The sequence below is a fragment of the Lactuca virosa genome, chromosome 1 (assembly GCF_052849685.1).
Source record: "Lactuca virosa cultivar CGN04683 chromosome 1, Lactuca_virosa_CGN04683_v6, whole genome shotgun sequence".
NCBI lineage: Eukaryota > Viridiplantae > Streptophyta > Magnoliopsida > Asterales > Asteraceae > Lactuca > Lactuca virosa.
In genome coordinates this window covers 122,168,858-122,185,852 of record NC_136426.1, presented here as the reverse complement: position 1 = coordinate 122,185,852, position 16,995 = coordinate 122,168,858, and the positions used below count along the sequence as shown (strand labels likewise).

General features: G+C 36.1%; 1 protein-coding gene, 1 long non-coding RNA gene and 1 pseudogene across 3 annotated transcripts; all 3 read right to left on the bottom strand.

Moving 5' to 3' along the window:
* Positions 1-1,123: 1,123 nt before the first annotated feature.
* On the bottom strand, positions 1,124-4,554 carry LOC145106405 (general transcription and DNA repair factor IIH subunit TFB1-3-like; annotated as a pseudogene). Its single transcript, XR_013707555.1, has 14 exons — positions 4,349-4,554; positions 4,142-4,220; positions 3,986-4,047; positions 3,790-3,850; positions 3,494-3,614; positions 3,272-3,347; positions 2,975-3,074; positions 2,836-2,895; positions 2,621-2,754; positions 2,200-2,524; positions 2,004-2,081; positions 1,768-1,815; positions 1,562-1,630; positions 1,124-1,475 (listed from the first exon to the last, which is right to left on the bottom strand). The product of XR_013707555.1 is annotated as a general transcription and DNA repair factor IIH subunit TFB1-3-like (transcript).
* A 7,317-nt stretch (positions 4,555-11,871) lies between these two features.
* On the bottom strand, positions 11,872-12,938 carry LOC145106401 (uncharacterized). Its single transcript, XR_013707553.1, has 3 exons — positions 12,713-12,938; positions 12,084-12,185; positions 11,872-11,928 (listed from the first exon to the last, which is right to left on the bottom strand). It is a non-coding gene; the product is annotated as an uncharacterized LOC145106401 (long non-coding RNA).
* A 1,299-nt stretch (positions 12,939-14,237) lies between these two features.
* On the bottom strand, positions 14,238-16,319 carry LOC145157501 (chaperonin-like RbcX protein 2, chloroplastic). Its single transcript, XM_079076535.1, has 5 exons — positions 15,730-16,319; positions 15,165-15,256; positions 14,776-14,833; positions 14,633-14,698; positions 14,238-14,563 (listed from the first exon to the last, which is right to left on the bottom strand). Exons 1-5 carry the CDS (start codon positions 16,009-16,011, stop codon positions 14,441-14,443), a joined length of 621 nt encoding a protein of 206 aa, XP_078932661.1. The 5' UTR covers positions 16,012-16,319; the 3' UTR covers positions 14,238-14,440.
* Positions 16,320-16,995: the final 676 nt, after the last annotated feature.

The window sequence follows — 16,995 nt, the reverse complement described above, 5'->3', positions numbered from 1 at the left end:
ATCTATAATTGATAATATATTTTATCACTGTTGACATGTTGTTACCCTTTAAACTTGAGAATTAAGAACATTACTGTCAAATTGGATTTCCGTAAATAAACAATTCTATTGTTGTTTTAGACCCATGACTGTCATGGTAGTTAAACCAAATCTTTCTCATTGGAGGTTTGGTAAATGGTTCCGTTAAGTTTCTATGTCTTCATAGACAACTTTGGTGGTACCACTTTCAATAAGTAGTCCATAAAATTATGTCACGTACCAACATGTCTTGACTTTTTGGTCATCTAATGGACACTTACCAATTAACTTTCTTTCTGTGATCTAAGTTGTGGTACAGCTGAAGCAGGAAAAGGTGAATGTATGCATGCCGAATTTGTAAATATCCAATTATAACGTTCCTTATTGTAACATTAATTATACTTTCCATTTTGCTTCTTGTTAGGAGGACATTGAACGTTTAAAAACCCACCCAACTATAAAAACATCCTACTTTTAATTTGTTTAAATACCCAAACTACCCTCAAAACATACCCCTAGTACACACATATAAAAGAAAATTGACGTATTTAAAATTTTAAACCAAACCAATTTTGCATTTAAAGGCTTGTCCTAAAAAAGGCTATGACAGTTAATTAGTGGTCGGATTGTAACACTGCTTGCTATTTATTCACTATTCAGCCTTCATTTTCCTCCATCCGATTGATTGTTTATTGAGGTGAATCAGAAGTGAGTGTTCTAATTCCATTTAGGAGTTGTCAAAATTTCAACCTCAATCAAAAAGCTACACATAGCATTACCAACATCAAGTTAAAGAAAAATAAGATGCTAATTTTTTATATAAGGCATATGAGAAAATTACAAATTTACCCACTCAATCGCATCGCGAATCAATCCGGTACAATATTGGTGATTTGTGTCAAAAATAATTTGTGTATACAAAGAGGGAAATGTTCATTAGTAGAAGGCTCCAACGATTGGCCAAAGAGGTAATTTTAGGGGACAAAGCTCCAGATCTTATGGGGTTGGGTTATGAAAGTGGGTATTGTTTGCATTCTATTTACAATCAATGTCACCTCTTTATTTTTAGTCATTGTCATAAAATATTGAAGGCTAAGATTAAGTGTTGATGAAATCATTATGAAAATATACAAACCAAAAGCGTGAAAGCTTGTATGGTTCAAAAGGGATACAAATAGACCCTAATCTAGTTTTGATGATTTATTTGGTGATTGATGTCTTTACAAAATTGATTGACATTTGACAACTGATATTTCATCATATTATATCGGAAAAAAGTCTTTAAGACCAAGCAAGCAAGGTGGCTCTCAGATGAAAATTTTCTTGAATGTACAGCATGCAAATCAATCATGATGAATAAGTAATAAAATAAGTCATCATTAGACATTGTAACCATTTGCAGAAGACCTCTTGCGTTGATCTACTGCATCATAGTGTGCAAAAGCAGCATCTAAAGCCTGCACCAACAAACATTAAAAGAATATAATAATGTGAGAGACTTAAAAGAACAACAAAACAAAACAAAATGAATAATATTAAGCACCTGTAACATTGGTTGAACAAGGAGGGAAACTTGATGCCTAGAATCTGACTGCACGGATTCTTTAATCTCCTGGAACAAATGAATTATACTTTCAACTTTCAGTACAATATACAAAGTTACAAACATAACCCTTCCCTTCACATGATAATGTCATTTAATACCATATATACACAACTAACTCCTTGACTAAAGAAAAGAAAAGATACCTGTAGCTTTGGGTAGATTTGTGACATGGCATCCTTCAGCCTGCTCACCTACATTACAGATGACAGATGAAGGAAAAATCCAAATAAATTAAGCAGTGAACAATAAATAAAACCAAACCAACAAAAGATAGATTTGTGATTTGTGTTTTATTGAGAATTGATTTGATTGTTATACCAAATAGGTTTGTGTTGTGCAATGTGCATATAATTAACACCAATCAATCCCAATTACCTACCTTTGTATAAAGGTATGAAGTTGTGATCGGATATGAGGACCAGAAATGTTTCAACGATTCCTGAATAGACGTCCAATGCTGGAATGGAATATAAATATAAATATAAAAACCCAAACTTTTGTTATTATATAAACAAATACAAATATTTTGTCAAGATAAGTATATACACAAATTTGAAAAGGTTAAAGAAACTCACAAGCAAAAGCTCATCTTTTGTGACAGTTGGCAAGGTATCCAATATGCTCTCATGTGGGTTTTTACCAAAACCCCGTTGATATTTGGAGCTTGATATAGTCTGGGTCAACCCATTCAAGCAAGACCTTCACAGCCACTTCGGGTCTAACAACAGGATCAGTCAAACCTAGGGTTCTAATTTCAGATATAAAACCCCTTAAAGAAGCATACGTCTCAGAGGTGTTCATCCTAGATTTAAACTGTCTTCCTCCCCCACCTAACTCATCACCCATTCCCATTCCCATTCCCACAACTTGTTGTTGAGAATCAAAGTAATCCCGTGGATCCTGTTTTTTTTTTTTTTTTTTTTTTTTTTTTTTTTTTTTTTTAAATCAGTGACTCACTCATAAGAAACAAACAAGAGAATCAAGATTCATTCAGACCTTTATAGATAGTGGTGCAACAGGAGGGTCACGTGGTGCTTGTAGATCCTCAATCTCAGCCATTCGTGTTATCCGATCCAACCGTTCTTGATGCACCAAATTCCCATCAGAAGAAGCTTCTTTAGCTAACTCAACTATTTAATATTTATCACCAGATTAGTTTTTCAGAATACTTAATATACTTATACAGGAAAAAACAAATAATGTATACTGACCACGTTTACAAGTAGCAAGAGCTTGAGCTACAGATCTTGTATCCCCTTCTGTCTCAAAATCTACAGTTCTTTATTTCAAAAGGTGCAGAAAGTGGACATATAAGTTTGAATGTATTGTATGGAGAGATAGATACCTGACCATCAGATGAAGGTTTGACATTGAAAATCATGTCACTTTTCAACCCCACCTTTTGTTTTGCTTTTCTACTGCTACTTGTATTATTCACATCTAGCAACTTCTGCACTTCATTGGTAAACATAAAATTTCTGTTACATATTTAAACCAAATCACCAACAACAACATAAGCCAGATACATGCCAAGGTACTACAACTACAAGTTTAACTCACGATTACAAATAAACATACAATTAAGTTCAAAACATTCTCCTATGACATTAAATCATACAAGTTTCATTTCAGCAAGTAAGCACTAACCTTTCTTGTAGCCCAAAATTCAGTCTCTGACAACACACCTCCCATTACAAATTGCTTATGAAGCTTCTGCAGCTCACTACAAAAACAACTTATCTATATAAGTGTTCATGTAATTATCTCAAACAAACAAACTAACTACCAATAGTAAAAAAAAATTAAAAAAAAAAAAAAAAAAAAAAAAAAAGTAGATGATGAATGTTATTGTCGAGAAAGATAAGCTACCTGTCCTCTTGCAGCAGCTTAATCCTACGCTCCATTTCTGCTGAGCTAAGTTGTTCATCTTTGTGTGGAAGTGGAACAGCTTTTTCAGAGCCACCTTCCCCATAAAATGTGATAGCTTTGGCTGTGTTCAAATTCACCATTATAGATCATAGTTTCATAATATAAAGTGGTTTATGAGACATAGAAACATTTGAAAAGTCTATCTAAAGGCAATGGGAGAGGTTTATTATATCATAAAGTACAAAAACGAATCGACAAGAGAATAAGAACATAACAGAAGCACCAAATGGCATTACCTACAAAGTCTCGACAAAGTTCTCTGTCTGAGAAATTTTCAAACTCAAAGATGTAATTACCCTGGAAATGGAATCATTGAAAACTTTAGATAAAACATCAAATGTTATAAACAGACATGTTTCAGGCTTTCAGCAACTGAAACATGATTGATATACATATACAGTTACAAAATAACTGAAAAATGCTAAAAGAAACCTGATCTTGAGTAAGATTAACTAAGGCAGGTCTGTTGGAACCCTCCTTGCTGGATTTGTGTCCTTAAAAAAGATAAAGAAACAGATGGAAAGCAATCAATATCATTGATGCATGGATGAAAGTAACATTGATCATTGATAAGGTAATTTTACTTGCCTTTTATAAGTCTGAATTCTACATTAAGCCTGATGGACGATGATGGATCATTAGGCATAAAAACAAACCTCTCCCTTGTCTGCATAATGACTATTCATTAGTAAGGAAACCAAATCCTACACCTCATCCAATATATCGACAATAATTACATTAATAAAGTAAGAAACTTAGAAGATTCCAAAATAACTGGGTTTAAGAAAACTTCACCATTTTCAATGTCCCACGAACACCAGGGTCTTTGACAGAAGATTTGTATTTCGCACGTTTAACAACCTGCGTCTCCATCATGCTTCAGAAATTGATTTCTTGATTTTCTTGATGCTAAATAACTTAGGGGCTGTTTGGTATTCACTGAATGATTTAGTGCTGAATGGCTAAGAGGCCTGAATGTTTCAAAGACTCTGAAAGATTCATGTTGTTAGGTAAGATTGATGAATGGATGTGCCGAAGGATCAAAGTTACCATTTTAACCTTATGAACCATTTTTTGCTGAATGAATTATTTCTCTTTAATAAAACATCGGAATTAACTTGTTGAATATATATATATATATATATATATATATATATATATATATATATATATATATATATATATATATATATATATATATGCCTAGGTTATTCTATTCAAACTAATCATTGTGTTATTGTATGCATAAATATGCGCCAATCATTTTACTTATTTTAAGAAAGTGATTAATACATATTATTGAATTAAAAATAATCGAAAAATACCATCTAATTTAACTAGAAGGGTATTTTAGTCAATTAACATAGATTTAATAAAGGAAGTTTGCATATTTTAAGGGATCATAGATTCTATTAATTTTAAAAATCTGATTTTACTAATTATTAGGTTTTTAATTCGGACATTCTGACAGAATATGTTTGAATATATTCAAAAATAAAAAAATTCTTGAACCATAAAATAAAAAAAATATTCTTGAACATATTTTTCTTGTAGAATAACAAATTCTCGAACCAGCAACTGAAGAATTAAAACAAAAATTATATTAATTCTTATAGAATACATGTAACAATTGCTAAGAATTACATTTATTGTTAAAGAATAAAACTAAAAAACTTTCAAATCTGGAAAAAAAAACATCAAAATCTAACAAATACACTAATTTATTCTAAAAGAATAATGTTGTTAAGAGGCGTCGTTCAAATTTGGTGGTCCGTTCTTCAAGCATCAACTTCTGTCAAAATAAAACCAAATTGTAGTTTAGATTCCAACAGAATTGGAATTCATGATTCCATTCCAACAGAATTGGAATTCATGATTCTTTTTATCTTCTTCATGTCAATCTCAAGAATTGTACCACACGTTTATGTTTTCTTTCCCTTAGATCACAATGTACTATATGTCTATCAAAATTCACAACTATACAATAAGATCATCAAGATAATTGATTTTTTTTTTTTTGATCTATTTAACTAGTAAAACTCAATCAAAAGAAACATACCCAATCAAAGAAGAGATCATCACCATTGTTCTTCCTTCTCTTTTCTGCCAAATGAAGCAACCAAAGCCTTCCCTGTTCTTCCTTCTCTTTTCTGGAGAAAGAAACTCTCTCTCACTTTATTCCTCTGTCCTTCCCTGCACTTTATTCCATTCAAAAGCAACAAGGTTTTAATTTTACTTGATTGTTTGTTCTAATTCATTCATAAGATGTACTTGTTCGAGGTACGTATCTAATAGCATACCTGAGATAGATCTATACATAATTTTAATCTAACTATAGTCCTCATATCTAATCCTCAATAACGATTGCAGAAGGACTAAATGAAAGACAATATGTACTTATCTAATTGCTTTAACAAATCCACATTATCTAATTCCAGAAGAAATTCTGTCAATCCAAATTTCTGAAAACCCTAATTCCCAAAATTCAATTGAATCCCCAACGAAAAGCAGTGCATTAGACATAAATGAAATACAGACAAACGGGAGCGACATCTCGAAACACAAACATCATATAATTACGACTGAACTAACTTGAATCAACAAAATCAAATAGGAAAAAAAAGCTACTTATAAACAAAGGGAGACAAACCATGTCTGAAGAAGTAGAAGAATATAAAGAAACCTGAACCTTCAGGCGGAATAGACAAAGCCGTTTGTCGAGAGCTTCAACGGCGTATTCTTCCGTCGACCCAATGCCACCGAAGCCCCACCTGTCGTCGGACCCTCTTCTGGTCTCACCCCTCGTTGTTAGAATCAGAAGAGAGTAAGCCGAGAGTTGCTAATCAACCCTTGCTGCCCTCGCTTCACCCTCCTCTCCATCCGATTCAGTCGATTAAACCACCTAAAACACCCCCTTGGAGATCAACGATCTTCTTTGCCTTCCCCATTCGTGTGGCTGCTGATCAGGCCAGAAAGAAAAGAAAGAAAACGCCGGTGATAGTCGGTCGACGTGCTGGAGTTGGAGATGGTGATGGCAATCGATTTTTGTAGAACTCAAGATCGATTTTGTAGTCCATTCTGTTAGTTTATATTGTTTTTATCTAGTTTGTATAGTGTAGGGGGGCTTATTGTAACTATTTCATATATATATTTTCTGCTCACGACAGCCTCCAATTCTGTGAGGCTTTTACCCTAAACAACATGGTATCAAGCTAGGGTTCTTTCTACCCACTCCAATCACGTAATACGGCATCGACGGCATTTTTTTTTGCTGCCTGCTTCTTCTTTGCGTCCCTGTTCTTGGTGCTGTTTCACCGTTCTCTCCTGTGACAGTGCACCACTTCGCTTCTCTACTGCAATCATCACCGTTTTCTGCCCAAGTGACTCTTCCATTGCTGCACTCTCAACTTGTTCCTCTGCTGTACCTTCTCTGTTGCCCTGTATTTCCCAGATGTCTACAGTTCCTGCCTCTTCCTCCACCACAACTCCCTCCAAGCTAAGTCTAGTTTGTACCCTTACAAATGTATACAATCAATTTAGTTTTAAATTGACTGTTGATGGCTCGAGATATAAATTGTGGCGCCAGATTTTTTCAAACATGTGCAGAGGTACTCTTTATTATGGTCATCTTTCTGGGAAATCTACTCCATCTAGTAATAATGATGAGGAATGGTTTTCAGTTGATGCACGCATCAAGTCGTGGTTTTATAGTACATGCGATCCTGGATTATTACAAATCATATCAAATGATGAATGTACCGCCAAAGACCTGTGGGATAGATTGGATGAATTCTTCCGGAACAACAAAATGTCCCGGATGCTACAACTATAGAACCAGTTTCGTAATACAAAAAAGGGCTCGATTTCTATTACCGAGTTTTGCCACACTCTCAAGAATCTAGCCGATGACCTTAAAGATGTCGACTCCAACATCACAGAAATTGAGTTAGTTATGCAAGTATTGCGACAGCTACCACCATCCTACCACAGTATTGTAGATGTCATCACCAACACAAAGCCTTTTCCTTCATTCCTTGAGGCCAAAAACATGCTCCTGTTGCATGAGTCTCGAGAGATGGCTTCCGATTCGCTACTTGACTCATCCGTATCTCAAAGTGCAGCTCTCTTTTCATCATCACATCACTCGGGAAAATCTAAAAATAGATGGAACAAAAACAGACCCAATGCAAGAAATGCTTCAAAAAATATTTCTCATGGAAACTCTATGGAACCGCAGCCCACTTTTGTTGGGATATTGGGTAATGCACCACCAATTCAGCCTCTTGCTGCTCGTGGTCACGCAGCTGCTGCCACTGGGAGTCCGCATCAGCAGGTAAACATGCATCAGCAGCCCCCTCCAGGTCTGCTGCCATTCTCGCCTTCTCAACAGGTGCCTCTCAGCTCTTATCCGCAGATGGTTTCTCCGCTCCCTATGCACCAGCAACCCTATCATCAACAACAGGCGTACACTCAACAACCTCCTTACGCAGCCAATCACTTTCAAGCCGCTGCTGGTCTTGGACATGCTTCTCAACAACAGTTCCAGCAGAACTCCGGGCAGTGTGCAACTTCCTATCCGCAGCCTCCTTTCTCCGGTGGTGTTTCGTTTGGAGGTCATGTGCAGTCGGCTCCCCAGCAATATACAGACCTAGCATCAGTGTTTCAAGCCATGTCTATTCAACCGCCTCCTGACAACAACACTTACATGGACTCCGGTGCTACCGCTCACATGTCTTTCAACTCAGGTAACATGTCTTCTTTAACATCCTGTACTTCTAGATCTATCATGGTTGGTAATGGTGCTATACTCCCTGTCACTCATATTGGCCAAACTTACTTTCCGCATTCTCACAACCGTTTAACTTTAAATAATGTCCTTATCTCAAAGAAAATTGTTAAAAATCTTGTTTCTGTTCGTCAATTCACTATTGATAACTCTGTTTCTGTCACGTTTGACCCTTTTGGTTTCACTGTGAAGGACTTTAAAACAGGTGCATTCATTCAAAGATGTGATAGTGTCGGTGACCTTTACCCTATTGTTCCATCGCCGACTCCTTCTCTCTCTACTATTGTGTGTGTTGCTGTCTCTCTTCCTACCTGGCACAGACGACTTGGTCATCCTGGCTCCTCTGTTTTGGATTTTTTACATTCTCGAAACTTTATATCTAGTACTACTAATAAGCTTCCCACCTGTCATGCTTGTCAGATTGGGAAGCACTGTCGTTTACCTTTTTCATCTTCTACTACTAAAACAACTCATATGTTTGAATTGGATCATTCTGATTTATGGACATCTCTTGTTTCTAGTATGAGTGGTTTTAAATACTATATTCTATTTCTGGATGATTTTACTCATTTTTTGTGGGTATTCCCTCTTCGTGCTAAGTCTGAAGTGTTTGATGTTTTTTCTAAATTTCATGCATATGTTCAAAATCAATTTAAAACTACCATCAAACTTTTCCAATGTGATAATGGTCGTGAATTCAACAACCAATCCTTACTTACTTTCTTTGCTAACACGGGCATTAAAATTCGCTTTTCTTGTCCATATACATCTCAACAGAATGGTAAGGCCGAACGTGCTATCCGTACTATAAACAATATTCTTCGCACTTTCCTGTTTCAAGCCTCTCTTCCGCCAAAATTTTGGGTTGAAGCCCTTCTCACCGCTGTTCACACCCTTAATCTTCTTCCTACCACCACTCTTTCGTTTAAAACTCCTTTTGAACTTCTTTTTGGTCATTTTCCCTCCTATGATCATCTTCGTGTCTTCGGATGTCTATGTTATCCGAACCTCTCTGCTACTGCTGCTCATAAACTATCTCCCCGATCTTCTGCGTGTATCTATCTTGGACCTTCCTCTGATTATCGTGGACATCGTTGTCTTGATCTCATATCTCAACGTGTTATTATCTCTCGTCATGTCACATTTGACGAAGACCACTTCCCGTATTGTGACTTTCATGACAAGCCCTCTGATTCTGATTATGATTCTTTTCAATCTGAAGACTTCACTCCTTCTCCTCCTATGGTCACGGTCACTCCTTCCACAACTGGATCTTCTTCTAGTGGCTCATCTTCTCCTGTATCTCCCACACCTGAATCTTCCCCTAGTGAAGCGTCTACTACTCCATCCCCATCTCCTAACCCCACCCCTCCCCCATCTCATCCAATGGTCACTCGCTCTCGTACTGGGTCTCTTCGACCCAAACAGATTTTTAACCTGTCTGTCACTTCGGACATCTCTCTTATCCCTCGTTCTACTGCTCAGGCTCTTTGTGACCCTAATTGGAAATCTGCTATGGATTCTGAGATGACTGCTCTTCAGTCAGACCACACTTGGGAGCTTGTTCCCCCTCCCCCTCATGCCAACATAGTTGGTTGTCGCTGGCTCTACCGTCACAAGTTTGACAGCAAGGGTAACCTTGACCGTTATAAAGGTCGCTTAGTCGCCCAGGGATTCTCTCAACTTCCTGGCCTTGACTTTGATGACACCTTCAGCCCAGTTGTCAAACCCGCTACCATCCGTACTGTTCTGAGCATTGCGATATCCAAAAATTGGCCCATACACCAGTTGGATGTCAAGAATGCCTTCCTTCATGGCGATCTCTCTGAAGAAGTCTACATGAAACAACCTCCTGGCTACATTCATCCTACTTTCCCTAATCATGTTTGTCGTCTTCGTAAAGATCTTTATGGTCTTAAACAAGCCCCCCGTGCTTGGTATCAGCGATTTGCTGTTTTTATTACATCTCTCGGTTTCACTAGCAGTCGTTCTGATTGCTCTCTCTTTACATATCACTCTGGTTCTGATCATGTCTTCCTTCTACTCTATGTTGATGACATTATCCTCACTGCTTCTTCCTATGCCCTCATCTCTAGCATTATCTCTCGTCTCTCCTTTGAATTCCCTATGTCCGATTTGGGTTCTCTTTCCTTTTTTCTTGGTATTGCTGCGTCTCGTACTAATGAGGGTTTGTTCTTATCTCAAACCTCGTTTGCCAAGGAAATTCTGTCTCGTGCAGACATGTCCTCTTGCAATCCTTGTAGCACTCCCTCTGACACAAAATCTAAACTCTCTCCCCATGGTTCTCCTGTCTCTGACCCTACTCTCTACAGGAGCCTTGCCGGTGCTTTGCAATATCTTACCTTCACTCGTCCTGATATTGCTTATGCTGCTCAGCAGATCTGTCTTTTCATGCATGATCCGCGTGAACCTCATCTTCTTGCTCTCAAGCGTATCCTCCGCTATCTTCAGGGTACTTTATCTCATGGCCTTCTTCTTAGACCATCTTCCATTGATTGCTTGGTCTCGTATTCTGATGCTGATTGGGCCGAGTGTCCTCATACTCGTCGGTCCACATCTGGGTTTTGTGTTTATCTTGGCAATAATCTAGTTTCTTGGTCCTTCAAACGTCAACATGTTGTCTCTCGATCCTCAGCTGAGGCTGAGTATCGTGGGGGTGGCAAATGTGGTTGTTGAAGCTGCTTGGCTTCGCAATCTTCTTCTCGAGTTATCATGTCCATTATCTAAAGCTACGGTTGTATTTTGTGATAATGTGAGTGCCATGTATTTGTCATCTAACCCCGTACAGCACCAACGTACCAAGCATGTAGAAATCGATTTACATTTTGTTAGGGAACATGTTGCTATTGGTCATGTGCGCGTCTTGCATGTGCCATCGGCTCATCAGTTTGCAGATATATTTACTAAGGGTCTTCCTACACAGTTGTTTATGGATTTTCGGGACAGTTTGAACATTTGTAAACCCCATGCTCAAACTGAGGGGGTGTGTTAGTTTATATTGTTTTTATCTAGTCTGTATAGTGTAGGGGGGCTTATTGTAACTATTTCATATATATATTTTCTGCTCACGACAGCCTCCAATTCTGTGAGGCTTTTACCCTAAACAACACATTCTAATTTTGCAGATCGGGAACGAGATTTAAATTGGAGAGATTAGGTCAATACCATGATTATAGGGATTAGTTTTGGAAGTTACTAAACAAATTACTAAGTTACCCTTATTTATTTATTTAATTATTTAATTTTTTGTTTAATTTTGATTGGCCCACATTTATGCATACAATAACACAATACTTACTTTAAACAAATGAACCTAACTCTCTCTCTCTCTCTCTCTCTATATATATATATATATATATATATATATATATATATATATATATTACACGATATCATAGAAAATATCAAACTAAACAAGATATTTGCAACTATAAAACCATTTTAACCTTAGACACCTTTTGACATTTATTCACACATAGCAACCATAAAAGCTCACCTTTCTAAACAATTGTTTCATGCCATTCCCCTGGTGCACTTGGATAATAGATCATTATTCTGTGATCATCACCTTTAAACAAGAAAAAAAAATGACATACTTAGTCATGGATAGTGTGAATCAGAAGCTTTACAAAAACATGCACAATACTTGCCAACAATAAAGTTCTAAAAGTGTGAAATATTGTGCTTTATAAAAAGAATAAAGGAAATATGACAAATGCATACCATGAACCGGTTTCTCTATAAAAATCCTCTTCCCTATGCCTACTGATGCAAAAGACTATTTTGATATCAACTACAAGCTTTGAGCTTTTCCACTTGAGACATCTGCAAAATCACACACCTCCTCAAACAAGAATCGCAAAATAAATGGCACTAACAGAGAATGTCAAATTTTGAGTAATGAAACAAGGGCTTTTGATAAGAGGTGTTCCATATAGGTTGGTATGAATCTTTCTAAACAGAAATACCCTTCTCTGAGACTGATACTCCTGTCCCATCTTCACTTTAAACTCTACTACACAGCTAAATCCATCAATACATCAACATCGATTCTATGAAAACAATCAAAGCAATGATAAATAATATCTGGCAAGCTGTAACAAAAGGAATAAGTCTCTAAACCCTAAATCATGAATTCATCGACACAAACAAAAATCTATCAAATTGGCTATAACATAATCGTAATTAGGTAATCACGATAATTAGCTAACTGTCTCTAGCAAGTCATGAACTTCTTCGACCACAATGTGAAAGAGATTGATGATGGTCCAAGTCATACCAGGAGCACAGCCAAAAACGAAGAGAACGGCAAGCCAATCATATTTTTTCACAAAGAGGGGGAAAGATATTACCGCTGTGAGGGTGCCGATAAGGGAAGGAGGGAAAGTAGTCGATGCTTGGGGTCGACGGAAGGCTAAGTGGTCGTCGATGTGAGGGTGCCGGTGGCCGCCGATAGAGAGGACGGAAGGGAAGTCACTGGAGTCGACGGAGATGCGTGTTTTTCTTTTCTGCGGGCAAAAGAGGGGATTTTACTATTTTAGGAAGTTTCAGAGTGTTCCCAAACACTGAGGGAATAAGAGGCTCACTTAACGATTCAAAAGTGATTTATTCTTTGCCAAACGCTCTTAATGCTTAAGTATTCATAAACCACATCTTAAATGGACCATTAACATGCTTACCAAACAGCCCCTTTAACGATTAGGGCTTTTGGTTCAAGTGATGAGTAATAAGCCCTTTATGTGGAAACAAGAGCAATAACAACAATAACTATGAGAAAACAAGAGTTTATGTATGCAACAATTCAATGATACAATATTAGATTATGTACGAGATTTGTAATATGTTATTTGCTTTCAAACTGATTCTCTTAGGTCAGAAAAGCATCCACACATAAAGAGTGTTTGTGTGTTACTATATATAATAGTCGAAGGTTGGAGTAAATAGTTAATTGGGTGATTAATCACCAATCAAGTTCGTTTTCTCGTATATAATCACCAATTCTTAACAAATAGTTTTATCATATGTGGTACTTTTAGTGGCCAAGTCTCAAACCCTCAAATCATATTTTGTGCAAAGGTAAGTTGATAAATGACAAATCTTTCACTATCTATTTTACGATGGTTTTACAAACGTTGAGACGAGAGTTTTGAAACTTAATTTTTAATGTTAAAATACCTTACGTACAATTCTACTTAAAATGTTTTCAATTCATTCTTGGTGCATGGTATTTATCCTGCCGCTCTCATGTCTGACATCAGTATCGAACATGTGATGCATGGATGTTCCCCTTTCTCCCACCTTTCTCATTCTCGGTCTTACCTAGCTTCTCCTTTTTTTTCTTTGTATCATTCCCTCTTCAACACATCCTTCCTGAAATTTTTTCTCCTTCTAGGAATACATCCCCATCCTCTTTGGTCAATTATGTAACACTCCTTGTACGGGCTAGTAGAAATGTGATAATCTTTTGAAATCTTTTAAATGTTTTAGAAAACATTAGTGCAGAATTTGGTCCTAAAACATAAAACATCAGTTTTTTTAAAAGTGTTAAGTACGAAAGTGTTCAAGTATTGAAGTACATATCATTTACAAAGGTAAAAGGTGAATCATGGGCCTTCTAGAATATTCAAGCATAATCGCCGTTAAAATCCTCATCTCCGAGTACATATCAAAATAGTAACGTTAGGCTTGTGAGTCTAATGAGTAACTAACATGTTGTGTAGTATCAACACATTTATTTCGGGTTAGGGGTACACCTTGAAATATGTTGTGGCGTATAAGGGTGAAACACTAAACATGTTGATAGAAATTTTGTATCACAAATACTATATCGCATCACGTATAAGGAAAATTCACTCCACCATATGAACCAATAAATACTTCTTCAAACTATTCTAAAAGGGCATTATATGAAGAATATATATAGTATATACATATACATATCATATATAAAAGGTGTTTTGACCAAAATCTAGCTAAACTTCTGGAACCATGAATCTACCTATTAAACAACAACCAATAAAGAAAAAATGCATGCATGCATACATACATACATATACACATACACATACCAAAGAACTCTTTCATCCAATCTTTTCTGTATTTGTATCATCAGAAGGCCATATCACAGTCTCCATGAGCCTTTCACGCATCAACTCCAAGTTCATATCCGAAAAATCTTTATACATTTCAGCATGATCCAATTTCTAACACAAAAACCAAATCCCATAAATTTCCAATTTTGTGACCCAAAATTACAAAATCAAATTACATACCTTAACCCATTTACCATAAAGGTGAAGGCGTGTCACCATTACTCTTTCTGCAAGTTCATGTTTCTCCTAAAAAAGCAAAATTGAGATTATAAACACAGTTGAAGACCCATGAATGTTGTTCAATTTGTGTGATTTTTATGTACCTTTTGGAGGACTCGAATGAAACGTTTTCCATCAATGGGTTGATTTGATGCCACAAAACTGTTGAAAAAAAGTCAAAATTACAGTGTCAAAATCAGAAATAGAGTAACCTAATGGTGTTATGTAATACCCAAAAGCTCAATAACCTTTATATCATTAGAAGTTATTGGTAGTCTACAATATAAAACTTATAATACACAAAAATGGTGTATTGTGTTGAAATACTCTAAAACGAGTTCAATATTTAGTATATATGATGTTTAAAGCTTCTGGTATACATTTAAAAATTTTCATTGTTACGGTTTAATAAAATAACATAGTAATAAAAAATATGTCACTTAATTATAAAATAAAAATTTGGTACTAAAAATCATGAATTTGGTAGACTTACTCGTAAAACCATCGATATTGAGTTGGATTCATCTCATAAAGTTGGTTCATAACAGTCCTCACTGCTTTGTAGGTGAAAAGATTGAAGATTTGCTGCAAGAAACATAACATTTGGTCATTAGATTCATGCCAAAAGGGTAAATAAGTCATAAACTTGAAACAATTTCAAGTATTTCCAATAGAATGTCATTTCTTTCTGTGATAATTTTAGTAGGATTAAATAACAAATAGGGAGTATTACGTATATAATATTATTATAGAATAAAAAACTAAGAAAATATGAAAATTCAAAATTCAAAATTGTACAGAGGAAATTTTGCACCAAATTATTTTACTATCCACCACACCATTTTTTATGTAACAAATGGTGTTGGGTTGAAGAAACCTTACACCAAAATTGGTAAAAAAAAATGGGATTTGGTTTTGGGTTTTCTAAATCAAAATTAAGTATTTATAGATACCCCCCATAGAATCCTAATTCATTTGTAAGATCTGAAAATATAATTAAATAACCATTGACAATTCGACATAAAAGATTAAAAAGAAGTAGATTTACAAGTTCTTACAGATTTAACATCATGAAAACTTTCTTCATACTGTCCACCAAGATCATTGACAATCACAAAACTTTTAACCCTCTTCTGCTTCTTGGAAGCAATTGCCTTTGATGGAAGCCTAGAATCCGTGAAAGAAGATCTCAGCTTTTTACTGACCGATTTCCTTTGCAAATTCAAATCCCCATTACTTGTGTGATTCATATGCGTTGATATGAGTGTATCGATACACAAACATGGAGAAGTATGTGAATCCACAATGGGCGAACCAACAACGCGTATGCCCCCTACCATGGTTCAGAACTCACAGAGACGAACTAAAACCCTAAAAACTGGGTTCTTTATGGGTAAAGATTGAAACTTTTTACCCAAATCAGAATCGAACAACAAAACAAGGGAACACGAGAACTTTGGTGGGTGTGAAAGAAAATTAGAAATTGATGATTGAAGTCAAATATTCATGCGTGAATAGCTCTTGAGGAAGAAGTGAAGAAGGTGATTGTGTTTTGGTGGGCAAGAGAAGTCGTGTGGGGAAAACAAGGAATTTGTGGGAAAAATGGCCAGAAATAAATTTGAGGTCCAAAATGGTCCAACCATGAAGAGTTCTCATGCCGACTCGAAGTTGGGTTTCTCTTGTGTTTGAAGATTGGACCGGGTCTATATGAAACGATTGCAAGAACATCAATGACAATGAGAATTAGATATCCACAAAAACGTCCCGGGCCGGGTTGTAATGATATGTTTTTATACCGTTTTTAGAATCGTAACATCTCGTTATCATCAATGAGAATTAGATATCCACAGAAACGGTCTCGGGTCGGGTTGTAATGATCTGTTTTTAGACCGTTTTTGGAATCTAGTTTTTGTAAACTCCGTTGAATGGGTGTAGTTGTCTTTTGAGAAGAGTTAGTAATGTAACGAAAACTCTTGTAAATGTTGGTGAGATAATGGAATGAGTGGGTTGTTGTCACACCCCGGCCGACGGCGAAAATGTCGAGCTTGTGCGACGTCATCATCGTTCACAATTATTGATTACATTGAACAATACAAAATTATAACAGAGATGTTATTTTTATATTACAAAATATATTACATATCGTACTAAGTTTTTAGAATACAAGAAACCAAAAATTATAAGTAGTTCTCAATCAAATAAGTACAATAGAGATAAAGAGTGTTACGAGGATCCCATGAATGTTTCCCAAAAGATTGAAACGGCCGATTCTTATTTTCCTCAGAATAAATGTGATTTTAAAAATGTCAACATAAAGTTGGTGA

What these genes read in the sequence shown, in the direction of transcription:
- LOC145157501 (XM_079076535.1), bottom strand. Translation starts at nt 16,011, where the DNA reads ATGGTAGGGGGCATACGCGTTGTTGGTTCGCCCATTGTGGATTCACAT. An exon ending in GTTTTCATGATGTTAAATCT is followed by an intron (nt 15,257 to 15,729) that starts GTAAGAACTTGT and finishes TGTTTCTTGCAG; the next exon opens with CAAATCTTCAATCTTTTCAC. An exon ending in CAATATCGATGGTTTTACGA is followed by an intron (nt 14,834 to 15,164) that starts GTAAGTCTACCA and finishes TTTTTTCAACAG; the next exon opens with TTTTGTGGCATCAAATCAAC.